The sequence below is a fragment of the Plutella xylostella genome, chromosome 22 (genome assembly GCF_932276165.1).
Source record: "Plutella xylostella chromosome 22, ilPluXylo3.1, whole genome shotgun sequence".
Lineage (NCBI taxonomy): Eukaryota > Metazoa > Arthropoda > Insecta > Lepidoptera > Plutellidae > Plutella > Plutella xylostella.
In genome coordinates this window covers 8,854,747-8,872,470 of record NC_064002.1, presented here as the reverse complement: position 1 = coordinate 8,872,470, position 17,724 = coordinate 8,854,747, and the positions used below count along the sequence as shown (strand labels likewise).

Genomic DNA, 17,724 nt, shown 5'->3' with positions numbered 1-17,724 from the left:
TTCGGAGTAACTTAATTTGTAGACAACGATCAATACAATGTGATAGACTGGGAGCTATACTCCCGTTTCACTTCACAGTCACGTTCTTCGAGTTGCAAACTTTAAGAATGAAATTTTATACTGGCCAGAAAAAACGCAGATGTGGACTTATCCCAGGGCGTACTAGTATACCTTTAAACTGCCTATTTCTATGGCTAAGGATACGTGATAAGGCTTTCCATCATTACATAATAAATAAAATTGATTATAAAATTATAATGAACCTTTATCCATAGGAAAATATCATAAGTACAGTAAAGTACCTAAAAGAGACAGTTTTTATTTTTTCTTCTTTTTTGACAAGCTGTACTCTACTAACTATTACAAGTACTTATGTATTTCAATTCAATTCAATTTTGGATGAATGGCTCTTTGCCGTGTGTGACTAACACGGCTAACTGGGCCAGAGTCACGTGACCAATGCTCGCGGTATTGAAAAGCAGTCGTTACGGTTATTTTAGACTATATGTACAGTTAAAACCTGAAACAACCAGACAAACACAATATATGTACAAAAAGACATCACAAGTAAGGGTTAGATTTGTTAGTATATATGTACAAACACATTTACAGTTTAATATTGTTAGTCTTAAGGAATTTGTACAGTATATTAACAAGGGGAGTATGTACAAGGGTTAGAAGATAGTTAGTATTTACAGGTTTGGGGATAGTGGGAGGGAGGATATCATATAAAGAAGATTGAAGATTGGGACATTCGAAGCAAAATTTTGGTAATGAGTATCCAGGCCCAAGCCAACGGCATCCTTAGCAAAGGAATCTGCACACTCATTACCAATGATACCACTGTGCCCAGGTATCCAAGCGATAGCTACTTCAATACCCTGAGTCATGCACCGGAATAGGGTTTCTCTAATTTTTAAAATGATAGGGAATTTGGATTTGGATTTAAAGGGAAAGGAAATAATTGCTAGTAAGGAACTGGCCGAATCAGAAAGGATAATAGATTTGTTAAGTTTGTGTGACTCAGCGTACAGAAGCGCCTCGAGAATAGCTGTTGCCTCGCCCGTGAAGACCGAGGATTCAGGGGGACGCTTAAAACTGAGTGCAACTTTGTACTTTGGCAGCCATACGGCCAAACCCACGTTGCTGTTTTCAGAGAGTTTGGAAGCGTCAGTGAAAATGGGGAGCCAGCCTGGCCACTCTGAATTGAGTTTCGCACTTAGAGCTTTTTCAGCGGCAGGAGAGTCTTTACGGATACCTAAATCCATGACTACATTGGGCTGAAAAACTAAGGCGTCGTAAGGAACATCAAACAGAGGGTTAATATTAAATTTTGATGTAGGGTGTGGGAGGTTAGCAGAAAAGATATAAGTTTTTAGTAGATAGGAAAGTCCATGGGTTTCTTGAGCATTACATAGGCGATTAAGGGTATCAAGTTTGGCCAATAAAGGGTGGGAGGTCGATTGCCAAATTCGGAAGAAAAATCGATCACATAAGTATTGCCTCCGAAGTGAGAGAGGAGGGTCAACGCACTCAACCTGGAGGGCATTAGTGGGGGAGGATTTCATCGCTCCCGAAACTATGCGGAGGCACTTATACTGCACTTTGTCTATTTTTTCCAGAGCTGCTTTATTGCACGGATCAATTATGAAGGCAGCGTAGTCGAAATGGCTCCGGACTATAGCATTATAGAGCAGTTTCTGTGAGTACGGGTGAGAACCCCACCAAACACCCGACAGTGATCTGAGGACGTTGACACCCCTCTCACACTTCCGAGCCACATAGCTCATGTGATGGGTACCTGATAACCTGGAGTCCAATATCACGCCTAAGAATTTGACTTCACTTGATACAGCAATTGTATCTTCTCCAATAACGATGTCCACGTCAGGGATGGTACGCTTTTTGGTAAATACGACTGCTGTACATTTTTGGGTGGATAAGGATAAACCATGTCAAGTCAGCCAGTCCAAGAGGTATCTTAAGGCCAGATTCAGCTGGACATTGGTCTCTGCTAATGAAGAGGAAGCATAGTAGAGTGCTAGGTCGTCAGCATATTGTAGAATATCGCAAAAGCAGTCAACGGACCGTTCAAGATCATACGTGTAGAGGCTGTACAGGAGAGGGCTCAAGACTGAACTGAACCCTGGGGGAGGCCTTTGGAGGATCTGGGGGAGAGACGTTCACAAAACCTGAACCAGCCCTGCTTCTTCTTTTTTTTAAGAAGCCTTTTAGTGCGAGCCGCTATGCGTTTATAATTAATAAAATTGTCCATGTTCATGTTTGAGAGATAAACACCCTCTGCATTATTGCGTTCGTCAATGGCCGTGGTACAGTCGGAGTCCCACCAAGGCGGTGAGACTCTTTGGCATTTGCGGGTTTTTTTGTTTTTTGCAGAGGATGTTAATGCTCTCTCAAACATGTCATAGTTCGCAAGGAAATTATCTCTAGAACAGAAACAGGGCTGGATCAGGCTAAGTTTATCTTCTATTGATAAGATAAAGTCATGACAGATGTGTCAAAAGTTAACCACTACTCCCTGGTTATGCTCTAATCAAGAATGGAGAAATTGGCACTAAGCCGAAATGTTATAGGACCAGTCTTTCTCACCAACCATATACCTTGGAAAGGCACATCTGTCAGTGAGAATGCTGGTCTTGTTGGGTATGGTGATTGCAATGGGAAAATGATCACTTCCAAAAGTATTTGGAAGGACCCTCCAGAATAAATAAATAAATAAATAATAAATAATAATTTATTTCATAGCCAAACTTAAACTTAATTACAAAAAAAAACAAAGTTAACAATCATAGATGTAAGCTATATATATGCATGAATAATATATGTCCCCTGATACTCAAACTAGGTAAAAACCTGTAAGATGAGGATCAGTGGTCACTCACCAATATAGTACACAAAAGTAGTTAGTAACTTATCAAAATAACATTGTTTAGGGTTTTTATCTTTGAAAATCTAATTAAGTAAAAGATTTTAGTTTAAGTTTAACAATTTACAATTTACAAAGCTAGAGTATTACTATAGTAGTTAATACAAATAACAAAGGTATTTCTATTTGTACATCTCTATTGGATTGAATGCTTGTGTCTGTTTGAGTGTGTGTGTGTGTGTGTGTGTGTGTGTGTGTGTGTGTGTGTGTGTGTGTGTGTGCGTGTGTGTGTGTATGTGTGTGTGTGTGTGTGTTTTGTGTGTGTGTACATTTATAAGATGTTGTGTTTGTGATTTGCTTACGAATGAATGAATGAAATGATTATATAGTTGATTTACGGAAAAGTGGCAAAATATGAGCTATTTTATTATGGATTCAGTGCTATCGTAGTCTAACGTTAAGAGCCAGATTTTTAATTTATTTTTACAATTATACTTAGTGGAAGATATAAGATCGAGGGAGTTATTAATATAGTTATATAGTTTAGAACTTTGGTAGCTGAATTGTTTTTTAGCAAATGTTGTACGCACATCAAAGTTGTGGAAGGGAGGTTTAGGTCTTCTTCGAGCAGCGTCCTTAGTTCGCGTTGGAGCAGAGGCATGTCTATGGAGAGTAGCACGAAGAATATATAGCTGTCTAACGGTTAGAAGGGAAAGTTCGCTGTATAATTGTTTTGTAGGATACCGGAAAGGTTTACGAAATAAAACTTTGAGCACTGCTCTCTGCGACCTTTCCAGATCTATAAAAGTAGTCTTCGATGAACCTCCCCAGGCAGGGATACAGTAAGTAAGGATCGACTCACAGAGTGCCGTGTAGGCCATTCTTAAAGTTTCATTGTCAGCAGAATTTCTGAGTTTTTTAAAGATGAATATTAGTTTCCTGGTTCTGTTCATTAGATAATTAAGATGATCATACCAGTTGAGACAGCAATCTAGAACGACACCCAAATATTTTATTGATTTGACCCTACTTAAGTCAAGACAGGAGCACTGCACCGAGAATATAGATGATGAGAGAAGAGGAGAGCAGAAGGATAGATCCACTGCACTTTTAGGGTTTTGATGAGGATGGACTCGACGGGTTGGAGACCCGTCATTTAAAATGCAAACATCTAAGGTATCAAGCACGTCTAAGAGGGCGACAGCAAATGAGTCAGTACGATAAGAGCCCCAAGAGGAGTGGTGGGCGTTAAAGTCCCCCATGATCAGGAGAGGCCGTGGAAGAGAAGAAATTATATTGTAAAAAGAAGGAAGAAGAGAAGGGTGAGGATCAGGGAAGTAGACGGACACGAACTACGACGTTAAACTCCTGCCCATGGGGGGGGATAGGGATAGAAGAAAAGGTAAGGGAACGCTTTACTAGCAAAGCGCACCCAGCATACCCGTCATCCCTGTCATCCCGCAGACATGAGTAACCAGAAACCCGAAAACGGGACCCCAGCACAAGCCATGTCTCCGAGACGGCAAGGACAGCGGGCTTGATGTCATCAATTAATGTGAGCAGTTCGCTTTTCTTGCTGCTAATGCTCTGCGTATTCCACTGAAGAACCCGGATCGGGTTCGCAGCCATTGGGGGTGGGTTCAGAGCCATTGTGAATTAGGGACGAGATAACTTGTAATTTTTGGGCAACGTTGGGCGGTAAGGTGTCACTGAATTTAGCCAGCAGACTAACAACCAGAGACAAGAGGTGGTCTAGCAAATTGTCGTTGGGAGTGATTACACTCAGGGCACTTCCATTAGGAAGTGAAGAAGGTGGAGAAGAGATGATGGCCTGATGGGCAAGTTTGTCGTATCCAGGACGAAGGGGGGACCTAGGCCTGCGTTGTGTGACTACAGTTTTTTTGTAGGAACGGTTGGGAGGCTGGCCATTTGGTTTGGTTGAAGCAACTTCAGCAAAAGACTTTTTGCTTGAGGGTAAGCGAGCATCTGCCTCAGCAAAGGAGATGCTGTCCTGTGACATTAATACTTTAATTGATTTTTGCCTTGACTGTTCAGGGCAATTCTTGTCTGTTGAGGGATGATTACCAGAACAGTAAAGGCAAGTTGGTTGGGGAGTATTGCACGATTCACCCAAGTGTGGTTGAGCACACTTGAAGCACCTTGGTTTTGAACGGCATTGAGCCTGGGTGTGTCCAAATCTACAGCAGGCGTAGCATTGAATTGTGGGGTATGTATACCTCACAACTTCTACCACAGCCCGGAAAGAGTATATTTTCTCGGGGAGATATTGTCCCCTGAATGTAATCACTACATTTTGCGTTGGGACATGAGTTGTAACGCCATCATTGACCACCTTTCTGCTAAATCTGCGGGCTTTCAGCACCATACCGCAGCCCTGTGGGAGGTCAAGGGAGTTGACAAAATCGTCCAGTGATAGATCCACCGGGACTCTTTTGGCAACACCCATTCGGGTTATGTTGTATGTGGGGATTACAGCTATAAATTTGTTTGGTGCAAGTGGATGGACAAATTCATTGGCTGCCTTTGCGGTCTTAAACTCAACTGAGACTCTGTTTCTACCAGTCATTTTTACACCATCTCGGGTAATATCCATTATTTTATTTTGATATAAAAATTGGCCGAACTTGATAGCCCTAAGTGGGGCACCAGAGGCAGGATTTCCAGAAGGGACTTCCTGGCTGACGTTAACAATGAACGGGCCTGCGTCTAAATCATCGTACACCTTGACTCGATTGGGTGGGTGTAGATAGTCTGGATGCTAGCGGATGCCAGATCGGGACTAACAATAACGCGCTTACCTTGCGGTTGCGACTGTTGATCATCCCTGGGACGCTTTCGCGTCTCCTGGGATGGTTCGGTGAACAATATGGGGGATAGCGGGGGTTGTTCGGGCGTCTGCATACTCTGCATTTCGCCATCAGGGGGATCTGGCGGCAGCCGGATCGGGGGATCCGAATGATGCTCCATTTTTATTAAAATGGAACAAACACTTTTAATGGATGGATGAACACAACACTAAACACTTACCAACACCACAATTACTACAAATAACAAGAATTAACTGCTAAATTGACCCAAAAAAGGGGTCCAAAGACGCGAAAATTGAGGAACACGTGAGCACCAACCAACGCGAACCCCGGAAAAAAAAAAACTACTTATGTATTTATGTTCCTTGGATGATATTCCTGCTGAGTTATGACAGCAGCTTATTTATGTTCCCTGGATGATATTCCTGCTGAGTTATGACAGCAGGAATATTGGAATATCATGCCGCATTTATTTTATAATGCTTGGCGACCAACATCATCGGTAAACTTTACTTTATTAACTATATTATTATGCTAGCATGCAAACGAGGAGGTTGTCTTTTAATGGTTGCGTACTTTTGAAATTAGTAAAACTACAGTCAGACAGATATTTTTTGTAGGTATGCTCCTAGACTATTAGAAATTGTAGTAGTTGCCAGGTGTGAAAAAAAGCCTGTGTTCCAAAATTAATCCACTTTCCACTGCTCATAGTAGAACGGATAGAAAACTCACACTAGGCCTACACTCGATAGCAATGGCAACTGTCAACCTGGCAACACTGTAAAAAAACAGTTATAAAATGGCCGCTGTGATAAAGTGTGTCGGCGGTTTATTATTCTATTTTCATTTATGAAAAATAGGCCTTTAAATCCATATGATCGTTCAAAACAACAGTGATTTATTGACTGTGTTGTGCTTACCTATAAACAATTCTTTTGCGATACAATCCTAGTTCTAAGACAGTAGTATGAAGCACCTGCGCAATCTATAACATCGAGGGCTCCGTAAATTGCTTGCATATAACCTGAAAAATGGAGCTTCCACAACCTCCTCAAGGTACGTACGTAAAGCAAAGACCTAACCGGTGTCTCCTAAACTGCGTAAGGCTACTCGATTGCACGTTACTTTTCTTTCATATTGCAGACCAAGATCTTCGCAACATAATCGACAAGCTCGCTCAGTTTGTCGCACGAAATGGCCCGGAATTCGAGAAAATGACCAAGAACAAGCAGAAAAACAACCCGAAGTTCAGTTTCCTGTACGGCGGCGAGCACTTCAACTACTACCAGTACAAAGTGACGACAGAACAAGCAAGTAAGCATAACTATCACCTGGCGAAGTGTCCTCAATGTTAGCGGTCGCCCGACCGCAAGTTGCTTGTCATTAACTCAGAACTCAAGTGCACCTCCGCTGTTTATAGTTCTAAAGCAATCGGCCGGTGGCCCGGTCGCTCCAGCGCCCGCTGGGGCCTATATGGCACAGAACAGGCAATATGTACTGCCCCAACAGGCCGGAGCGTCAGGCACGGTGGCGCCGAGCTCTGCGCCCGCCGCGCTGCAGCAGTGGCTGGCCAACAACGCCCCGCCCCTGCAGCCCCCGCACCTCCCGGACAATGACCCCATCAATAACCAGATCACCATGCTCAGAGAGCAAGTCACACAGTCGGAAAACAACCTTAACGCCCAACACACTGTAAGTATCACATCAGTATTGTATGTTCTACTATTTCTTGTCTCTTATTGTAACTAAACTTTTAAATGAAATGGAAATATCAGTACCCACAATGTTAATTTAGATAAGGAATAAATGATAGATTAAAGTGCTTTGTTTACAGGCAACCAAAACATCATCTGGCATCAATAATTTGCCAGGCTGCTAAAATAATTAGAAAAAGCTATTGTAAATGTTTTTGAATCTTCACACTCACACTTTCCATAATGCTTTTAGGTACTGATTCAACAACAGCAAAGTAAAATCAATGAGTTGGTGGCCAAAGCTCAGAGTGACACTATACAGATGATGGCGGACGAGAACAAGATCAGCCTCGCCGAGCTGGACACTGTCCTGCAGCCTATCATCGATACTTGCACTAAAGACAGCATTTCCCATGGTAAGAAGTAATACAGTCTAATAATTGAGTACATAAATAGTTTACTTTATGATTAGTAAGGGTCACTGTCCTTTGATAGTCATATTTGGTCCTTTGATCCTATTTGGATTTACTGATAGGAAATTTTTTACTGGTATTGGATCACCTAAAGACTTCTTCTAGGTCTTTTCTGTCGTTTTTTTTTACATTTGGACACCTGGTAAATGTGAATGCATGCAATACTTACCCATTTTATGTGTGAGCAAGTATCTAAAGTATTGCCTATCTATAGCTTAACCATCCATTGTTGCAGGAAAAGCGTGGATCTTGCAGCATGTGACATCTGCTGACGCTGGGAAGGTGATCTCTCAGCATCTCCTGAGGAAAGTGACGCAGCCAGGCGCGGCCTTCACACAGAAACTACACATTATTTACCTCGTAAATGATGTGCTCCACCATTGGTTAGTAACAAGTTTCTCTAATCTTTGTGTCCGCTGTGTCATGTCATTTGTGATTAAAACACACTGTATTGGTTTGTTCAACATGTGGAATCTTTTCATGTTGCATTGGAAAGTTGTTAATTATTCAGTCCTAATACATATGAATGCTCAAATAAAAAAAAAGATGTGTCAGGTTCATTGATCAATGCTGTTGTATAGTATTATTTTGTTCAATGCACTCTTAAATTGTCTAGTTACTTTTATTTACGTAATTATAAGTATATTAGGCGTTGTCAAGGGTTTTATTACAGTCTATTACTTTATGATGGTATGTCTATTTGATATTTTCTGATTGTATTTCTCTATTGTCCCTTATTGTTCATAAATCATTCGGTGTCTGTGATACTATTATTCCTAATTACAGTGCTCGCAAAAACGCAGAAGATCTCAAGAAAAATTTGGAAAATGTGGTGGTTCCCATGTTTTGCAATGCCAGTATAGGTAACATATTTATAATAATGCCCTCAAGATCTCTGATCTCTAGGACTCTGTTCGTTGTGCATTCTCAGCAGATTAGACTTGAAAATCCTTATAACACCATCGCCTGTGGTTTGTGTCAGTCAATACACTCAACTCTGCTATTTATATCATACATACTTTCCTTTTCTATTGAAATTTCGAAACATTAACAGAAATCTTACAAAACTTTTCTGCCTTGATAATGTTTAGATTTCAATAGTTAATACCATAAAAAGTGGCAGATTTGAGTTTCGGGTAACTTGCTTAGTCTGACGCTGTCTATACGACACTGGGCTAACTCTGGATATGTTTCAGCTGTTACAGAGGAGCAGGAGGCTAAGCTAAACAAGCTGCTCAAGCTGTGGGAGTCCAAGTCCAACTATTTCGAGACGTCCGTCATAGACAAAATGAAGAGTCCGACGTCCTCCTACCAAGAGTATCAGAACAACCTCATAGCTCAACACTCAAACGCCATCTCGCATCTCACGCAACAAACCAAGTCTACATTCGAAAAGTATGTATTTGTTAATTTCATTGAAGTTATTAGAAGATTAACGATTTTACATGATTGATTTTTATTGCAGCTACCAAACTCAGCACCAAGCTTTTGTTGCACACACACTGCAGCAAATTCAGCAGCTGGAAATGCAAAAACGTGCAATCGAACTTCAGAATACTCATGATCAGAACAACGACAGCATGCAACAACAGAACAACTACCAAAACAATTCTTACAATGACCAAAGCTTCCAGCAAATGGGTGGATATGAGCAGAAGTACAACAACTCAAACAACCAACACTACGGCAGCGAATGTGGGGACAACTACCAATCAAATAACAGCTTGAGTGGGAACGAAAACAGCTTTGACAGTCAAGCATTTGATCACATCACAAATAACAAGAAAAACCATGATAATCATGAAGAGCCAGATTTGTCACATCATTTGCCAAACGTTAACTTCTCTCAGCCTCCGCCTGGATACCAAGTCCCAGAAGACCCGGCTTTGTTGGCATTCCAGAATGGTCTTCCAGATCTGACCAAACCACCTCCGGGGTACCCCGCGTACGTACCAGAAACATGCAATGAAGACCTGATGCCTTCAGTACCGTACTTCGAACTTCCAGCTGGCCTTATGGTGCCTCTTATTATGGTAAATATGTTTTCAAGTGTATATTACTACTACTACGGCTAATGTAACCTTAAAAATGCAACATAAGCAATGCCTAATGTAAATGTTGTTATCTAACAAATTATTCCTTTTTAGCTGGAAGAAGATAGATACAGACCCCTAGACCCTGAGAAGATTCGGTTGCCGCCGCCTGCGCCACCTAATGAAAGATTGTTGGCCGCCGTCGACGCCTTCTACGCCGCGCCCAACCACGAGCGGCCAAGAGACAAGTTAGTAACATTTCTGTTCTTCACTTTATGTATAAAAAAACCACCCTTCTTACAAGGGTATTTGTTGAATTGCATTTTCAGGTTTAATTACCAATATCAATAATCTTGCTGATCCTTCTGGATTAGGCAATATGCATGGGCATTTCTATAAGCCAGCTTATTTTATCGGTCGTATCGTATGCCGCTTTATTCTTTTTTCGTGTAATCTTATCGATGCCGTCAGGAAGAAGGGCTAAAAAAACTAAAATCCGTTACTTCTTATCACTACGGATTGTCGACGGTTTTTGTTCCGCCTTTAAAACTTCACGATCATCAACATAACATCACTTAAAATAACAAAATTCCAAACCCACAGCGAGGGCTGGGAGAAGCTAGGTCTATACGAGTACTACAAGGCTAAGAACGCGGCTCGCAAGCGTAAGGAAGAGGAGATAGCGGCGGGGCGGCGCCAGCGGTCGCGGTCGCCCACGCCCATACCGAAGGACCTGCAGAAACAACCCACGCCGGCTGGCAGGGTTTATAGGTGAGTATCATCATCATCAGTATCAAAATAAACTCATTTGTTAACAAATATATTGTTAGTGTAGACAAAGAGCGAGTTTCTCCTGTCACAGGTTATTTAAACTTGTAGGAGTAAACTCAATGATGTATTAGAAAACAATGTATTTGATGAATAAATTAATTTGAATCCTGCAAGGAAAGGTGTTGGTTACATCATTAAGTGCTGAAAAAAAAATTGGTGTATAAATTATTTGTAGGGTGTTTTGAAAGGTAAAAAATCTGGATGTGAAACCTACATTTTTCTTTTACCATATTTTGAATTTAGTTTATATCAAGATTTACCTTTATATGAAGTAAAGATAATTTCAGCTCCTTGTTCAAGATACTTATTGCGGTATTTGCCAGTGTGCCATCAAATAGTAAATTTTTGTATTATGTTTTATACTAATCACTAACATGCGAGTGCCCTCTTTTTCACAGTGATATATTGCGCTAAATCGAACTTCACTTACAGATCAAAGAGTAGAACCCCAGAGAAGAGGTCCCCCGCCAGAAGTCCCCGGTCGAGGTCGCCGTCGCCGCGGCGGAAGTCCACAGCGTGGAGGCGAGAGCGAGACGGTTTGTCCTTAGACTAGTTTCTTATAATTTATGCTTGAAATTATGATATGACAACTACATAAGGGCCGATGAGTTACCCCTAGAACCCGATGAACGCGGTGCAGGGTGTCCACTTTCTGGAAAGTCAGGGATAGTCAGGGAAAAGTCAGGGAAGCTCAAGGTGGTCAGGGAAAGTCAGGGAAATTGGTGGGCCACCTGGAAAGTCAGGGAAAAATGACTAGTTAAGGCTTTTTTTGCAATATTGCAGTTCTTTTCTTTACTAGTTATTGTTTTTCTTTTTCTATTTTGAACGTCAAATACATAAGTCATAAAATAAAATCTCGTAAGCCAGTATGCAGATTCAGTTTATACTTTGTTAAATATTAAAATGATCCCCTTAATTCAATTTCTTTTGAATTAAGGGGATCATTTTAATATTTAACAAAGTATAAACCCCTTTCTTTCAAAAGAGAGTGACTCAGCTTGCCATTCTGAACAACTTTTGTTTTAAGACTTTTAGAAGTTTGTGATGAAAAATAAGTCCCCATATAACATGTTGGTGTAGACTCGCTGTATCGGCGCTCATTTCATCGATCAATTCTCATACTTAAAAAGCTAAACACGCTTTATTCGAGTTAGTTCGGTTTTGAAGCCCCTTAGATTACTGGCACTAGTACAATTTTATACACTATATTAAAAAGTTAATTTTATCTACCTGCATTCAACCTCACATTTTCTGAAAATAAATAAATGAGAAGTGTACTGTCAAAGTAGTTTATACTCTGTACTAAACTAAACTTTGGGTGCGTATTGCGACGTATAAAAACGAAATGTATAATTTCACATTAATAACGTTCACAACATATAATGAACGTTACGTATAACAACAACATCTATATTTTCATAAGGTATAAGATTCAATTGGTATAACGTACATTTCATATAATATCAAAATAACTAAAAGTCAAGAGGACTAATATCAATTCGTATAACATACATTACGTATATCAATTAAAATATATACTATCATTTTGTATAAAGTTCTTCTCATATCACATAATCTGTGTTTTATTACCCAACGCCGTCAAACCCCCTAGCACCAAAACCTAAAGATAGGTGCGACGACGAGCAAAGCGAGGAGGAGCGTGTTAGGTTCACATGTTCGTCGAAACCAAAGCGGAGCGCAGCGAAGCGGAGCGGAGCGTCCCCCAACATAACTTCAAATAATAATAACGCTGTGAAAACCCCTAGTACCAAAACCTATAGATAGGTGCGACGACGAGCAAAGCGAGGAGGAGCGTGTTAGGTGCACATGTTCGTTAAAAGCAAAGCGGAGCGCAGCGAAGTGGAGCGGAGCGTCTCCCAACATAGCTCCAATATTTTTTTTTTCATTATTAGTACATAATGATATTATATCCGTTGAATAATATATGTTATAAACGTTATATATTATGAACGTTATACATTTTAATCGATATATCAATTGAAATTATACTTTTTGAACGTTATCCTTTACGAAATTATGTATTTAGTAATTATACCTTCCGTTTGTTATACACAGTGAACGTTATACTTAATAAATTTATATAATATGGGCGTATACCTTGTCAATATTATACTATTGGTTTTTATACCTCGTATTACTTACCCCTAAACTTTGCAATAATAAGCTATGGATCCAGCTTGAGATACCACTTTTCAAAAATTTTAATTACTTTTTTTAACAGTAAAATGACATTTAAAATTTTACTACTACAAAAAAGAATTACACGTTATGGCATACACTTATTTAAAACTTGTTGTACAAAAAAATCAAGGTACTTATTTATTCTTAATTTATCATTGCTTTCTATACAGAATGTTGCAATAGTGGTAGGTGTACTTATACATATAACCGAAATGTCACCCCATGTATATTCTACGAATTTTTGAAATTCGCAATAGGCTACTTGACTTATATAAAATTTGGCGCCATAAATGAGTGTTTGCTGTAGTGTTTACCTTACAAAACCGAAATATATTGATTTCACGAAATAAATGTCTAAGGTGGCATAAATTGAATTACAAAACCAAAAAAATACATTAAAAAAATGAATGCTGAAAACGCTATCCGCCATTACGGTCTCGAAGTGACAGGATGTGATGTCAGAAAGGTTGAAAATAACTAATGTCACTCCGACATATTTTATCTATTCTCGTAGCTTTGTTGTCATTAGTTAAATGTCAAATGGTTGTTTTCTACCCGTGTGACGTCACAGAAGTGATAATTTATAAACAGATATGGCTGACACCGTTTTCGCCTGTTTATGAAAAGTAGAACTTTTAAGTTAAAGGTTTGCGATTTGCAAGGTCCAAAAAAAAATATAAAGTTTTTTTTTTGGTCTATTAGACCATATATTAATCATATTATACCTACTTTAAAAAAGATGTAAAGTAGCCTATTATTTATTTTGTTTCTAAATAGTAAAACTTCAACTGGCGAACAAAGTTTATATGGAAAAGCATTCTTGTTTCGTTAGTTTTATGTTGTTCAAAATGACCTGCCTGAGTCACCCTCTTTCGGCTTAATATACACTTTTTACAGCCCCCTGTACTTTTATTTACGCAGTCGAAGTTTTTTTTAATAAGTGTGAAGCAATTTAACGGAAATTTTTCAAATCAAGCTTTTGTTTATTTAGATTTCTGGTCAGGGAAAAATTCTGAAATGGTCAGGGAAAGTCAGGGAAAAGTCAGGGAATTTTTTGGAGCATTATGAGTGGACACCCTGGCGGTGTTCCCCATACCTCCTGACTTTACGTAAATAAACATCTTCATAACGTAAGCACTCCACAATTAACTCTTCTCTGGGATAGCCTAGCGTTTAAAGAGTTTCGTGATGAATATAAACTAACTTTGAGGTAGATAAATAATATTTTTTATGTTGCAGGTCGCAGAAGATCTAGGTCGCGGTCGCGCTCGCGATCTCGCAGCCGGTCGACAGAACGCGACAGATCTCGGAAAATCGAGCGCTCGAGATCACCCAGCCCACCGAGCTTCCTGTAATTATACTTTCTACCTGTTAATTATGCATGGGGACGTTGCATTTGTCCCTACACACTTGGCTTATAGTCCTTCCATAATCCTAGTTACTATGGACTACTAAATGGACTGGCATTTAGCACCACACTGCATAAACCTGTATTGGTTTTCTCAAAATCCTACAATAGTCCTGTACTAACCGGGGGTTTTCCTTGGGTTTACTTCTATAGTTTACACAGGGAAAATCTTTGCTTGGTGTCACATTTCATATATATTGAAAATAATGAAGATGTTGTCAAATGGGCCTGTACATGTTGGCTTCGGCCCCATGCACGCCTTCCAAATGCCCGAGACCCATGGTCCCGTGATGGTAACGACACAACATAATAATAATGAATTCTTACTCCCATACCTTCCACCTTCCGTTTGAACTCTATGTATTCACTATCCCTTTAAAAACGCTGTTTACACTCACAATAACACAACCATCCCATTCCAGCGGCTCAACATTCTCGCCAGCGACCAGTGGCATAGACTCCACGAACAAGGGCCACCAGATGCTGCAGAAGATGGGGTGGAGCGCGGGCGGGCTGGGCGCCGCGGGGCAGGGCATCGCCGAGCCGATCAGCGGCGGCCACGTGCGGGATAGACAGGACCAGTACAAAGGTAAATACATAAAGTCAAAACAGTTATTTTTGTACTGTAACAGGTATTTTTGTGAGAGTTTGGGATATTATGCCGCCTCTTCACATAGGTCAGCGCGCTGGCGGTGCACTTGCCAATGCGCTTGTGAGTAAAAAACACATAGGGTGGTCGTATGGTCAGTGTTGTTTGGTTCGGGCCATGAGTCGCTAACAGCTACAGTTGTATGTATATTCAGCTTATGTGTGGATGGTGCGCCAAGCCTGATTTAAAAGCGATTGTAGATATTTTTTCTAGTTGTCGGACTTGACGACTTTACAACTATGTTTAATTGATGCTAATATTATGTTTCCACAGGTATTGGTGTAAACCTCAACGATCCTTATGAAAACTTCAGGAAGAACAAAGGTGCAGCATTTATATCCAGAATGAAAGAAAGAGCGTTAGAAAAGATGACGTGATGTAGTTAGTTTTATGTGAATGTAGTGTACAATGAGATTGTGTGGTTGGGATATGATTTATTTTATTTAAATCAACCTGATTAAAAGTTAAATGAAATTTTTAATTATTTTCTTTAATTTTTGACCTTTTATTCTGAATCAAATCAGCATAAATTTAGAGCTGTTGTGAATATTTTTCAATAGTTTTGAGATTATTCAGTGACTGTCGCTGAAATTGAAAGCTCTAAATTTATACTATCTTGTATTAGAATCAGCCAATCTATTTTAACATTATTAAAATAGCTTACAAATCAAATATTTTAAGTACTTCATTTATTTTAGTTAGATCACAGAAGTATTATAAATCAAAGTCATCTTCATAGTTATCTTTAAATTCTGCTAGTCTGTCTAAGCTTTCCTTCAATTCTGCCTCTTCCAATCCCTCCTCCCTGAACCTGTGAAGTTTGGAGAACTTGATCCTGCTGACCTCCCTGTGCAGTTTCTCTATCATGTCCGCCATGAAGTTGCCATTGTGATATCCACTCACTACTGGAACACTTTCTGCTTTCTCACTGTTTGCATCTTCCTTAACAAATCCATACTTGTCCAGTGAGTCCGAAAATATTCTCGGGAATGGCCCCTTCAGTTCTAAAGGCTTTTCAGCAATAGTGACGTTAGTGGCAGATAAGAAGTTATTTGCCTGGAAATATAATTCAAACATCTCTTTCCGACTGTTACACCGATATGCAGCCAGACCCATTTGTTCTTTAGCTTGCTTTGTTTTCTGATCTGTTGCTTTCAAGAAGTTTTCTGGTATGCCACGGACTGTTATAAGCTGAAATATTTTGTCAGTAGCAATTTTACAGCTTGGTGTAATGCAGGTGTAAATAGGCTTAGTTACTTCATTTAGATGCTCAATCAAATATTTAGATTCCTGCATTGCAAAAGGTATTCCTAAAGATGCTGCCACCATTTTCCTTCCATAACCGGTCATATCAGCACAAAGGTCTGACAATGTGTATGCTGCGTTTTTAAACCTATACTTTAGACTGAGAGTGTCAAGAGCTGAAGCCAACAATGCTGATGAATGGTAGTAGAGATCTGGTTTGTACTTGACATATTCAAAGGATCGAGGGTTCCCTGGTTTTCGCCATCCTTTTTCACCAGTAGAAAGAGGAACAAACATATTAGCATACTGTGAAAGCTCTTCCATTGAAAGTGCAATATTGACAAGTCTAACAGAATCCTTTACAGTAGATTTTTCCCTTTCTTCTGGAGATGTAGGGTTATTGTCTGTGAAGTAGGAAGGGATTGTAGGATGTGCTAATATAGTTTTTGAATATTCATCTGCAATATATTCCACACAGCCGAGGGCCAGGCCTGCAAAAGCATCTGTGCTGTCTAAGTTCACTTGGAATCCCTGCATGCTATCACACTCTTCAACATATTTCCTGATCTTATCACTGAAGCTTTCCCCAAAATCTGATTTCCATAATGAGCGACCAGAATTGTAGATATCAAATGATTGCTGTAAAAGAAATTAATTAAATATTTAGTTTACAGAAATGTGCTTGGAAGAGGAAAAAAAATTGTGGATGAAATGGAAATGTAAGATACAGTGGAGAATTAGGTATAACTAAGGCAGGTGGATATCAACTCCAACGTACAGAAAATTCCATTCTGATCATACTCACATTTTCACTTTCATGGTATTCCTTGACAATATTAACAGTGCGGGAATGAAATCTTGGGTATAAGTAATCTGACCATGACTTGACATCCTCATCTAGATTGTAGTCTTTAGGGTCAGCTGGAGTTTCCGATTCAAGGTCCTGTAAGTATTCATTTTTCGGGGGTTTAGGCTCTTGTATTGTTTCAACTTGTTCCCACGTGACGTCATCAGGTGCAGCTGTTTCTTCCGGCAGGCCTCCACTAGCTGGCAGGGTCCTCAATGAGCCCTTCAAATCAGCTAACAGTAATCTGGGCGTGTATGTAACTTCGCTTTTTAAATTTTGACCTTCCCTGTACAGTATATCGTGATTACATTCAGTTTTAGCTGTGCCAGTATAGTCAAAACTCAACTCTTGTATGTTCCAAAAGTGGGCACCAATATAATTGGAATAGTGGCCAAATTGTAGAGTTAATATTTCTCGAGTAGACATTTTATGCAGATAACTTCCTTTCCATGTAAGTAATACAGCGTAATATTAATAAAGGGGCTGTTTTAATTGAATATGATCACAAAACAATAACATAACCTCACTCAACACAAGCTCGGAATTCACATCACAGTAGGTAATTTGACAGTTGACTAGACATTAAGGTCTGTGATCTGTTTGTCATTGGATCTGTGAGAAAATATT

General features: G+C 39.7%; 2 protein-coding genes across 2 annotated transcripts; one reads left to right on the top strand and one right to left on the bottom strand.

Annotated features, from left to right (window-relative positions):
- The first annotated feature begins 6,501 nt into the window (after nt 1–6,501).
- LOC105391202 (calcium homeostasis endoplasmic reticulum protein) lies at nt 6,502–15,486 on the top strand. Its single transcript, XM_048629034.1, has 14 exons — nt 6,502–6,771; nt 6,859–7,029; nt 7,136–7,407; nt 7,663–7,825; nt 8,118–8,265; nt 8,669–8,745; nt 9,079–9,277; nt 9,348–9,915; nt 10,030–10,163; nt 10,519–10,686; nt 11,179–11,282; nt 14,188–14,299; nt 14,779–14,945; nt 15,279–15,486. The coding sequence occupies exons 1-14, from the start codon at nt 6,747–6,749 to the stop codon at nt 15,380–15,382; spliced, it is 2,412 nt and encodes an 803-aa protein (XP_048484991.1). The 5' UTR covers nt 6,502–6,746; the 3' UTR covers nt 15,383–15,486.
- A 191-nt stretch (nt 15,487–15,677) lies between these two features.
- On the bottom strand, nt 15,678–17,660 carry LOC105391203 (protein misato). The gene is made up of 2 exons (XM_011562650.3): nt 17,056–17,660; nt 15,678–16,889 (listed from the first exon to the last, which is right to left on the bottom strand). Exons 1-2 carry the CDS (start codon nt 17,521–17,523, stop codon nt 15,720–15,722), a joined length of 1,638 nt encoding a protein of 545 aa, XP_011560952.3. The 5' UTR covers nt 17,524–17,660; the 3' UTR covers nt 15,678–15,719.
- Nucleotides 17,661–17,724: the final 64 nt, after the last annotated feature.

Excerpts from the sequence above, each read along its gene's own strand:
- LOC105391202 (XM_048629034.1), top strand. The coding sequence starts at position 6,747 with ATGGAGCTTCCACAACCTCCTCAAG. Across the intron at positions 7,030-7,135 it reads AGTGACGACAGAACAAGCAA|TTCTAAAGCAATCGGCCGGT; the intron begins GTAAGCATAACT and ends CGCTGTTTATAG. Across the intron at positions 9,278-9,347 it reads ACCAAGTCTACATTCGAAAA|CTACCAAACTCAGCACCAAG; the intron begins GTATGTATTTGT and ends TTTTTATTGCAG.
- LOC105391203 (XM_011562650.3), bottom strand. The coding sequence starts at position 17,523 with ATGTCTACTCGAGAAATATTAACTCTACAATTTGGCCACTATTCCAAT. Across the intron at positions 16,890-17,055 it reads AATACCATGAAAGTGAAAAT|CAATCATTTGATATCTACAA; the intron begins GTGAGTATGATC and ends TTTCTTTTACAG.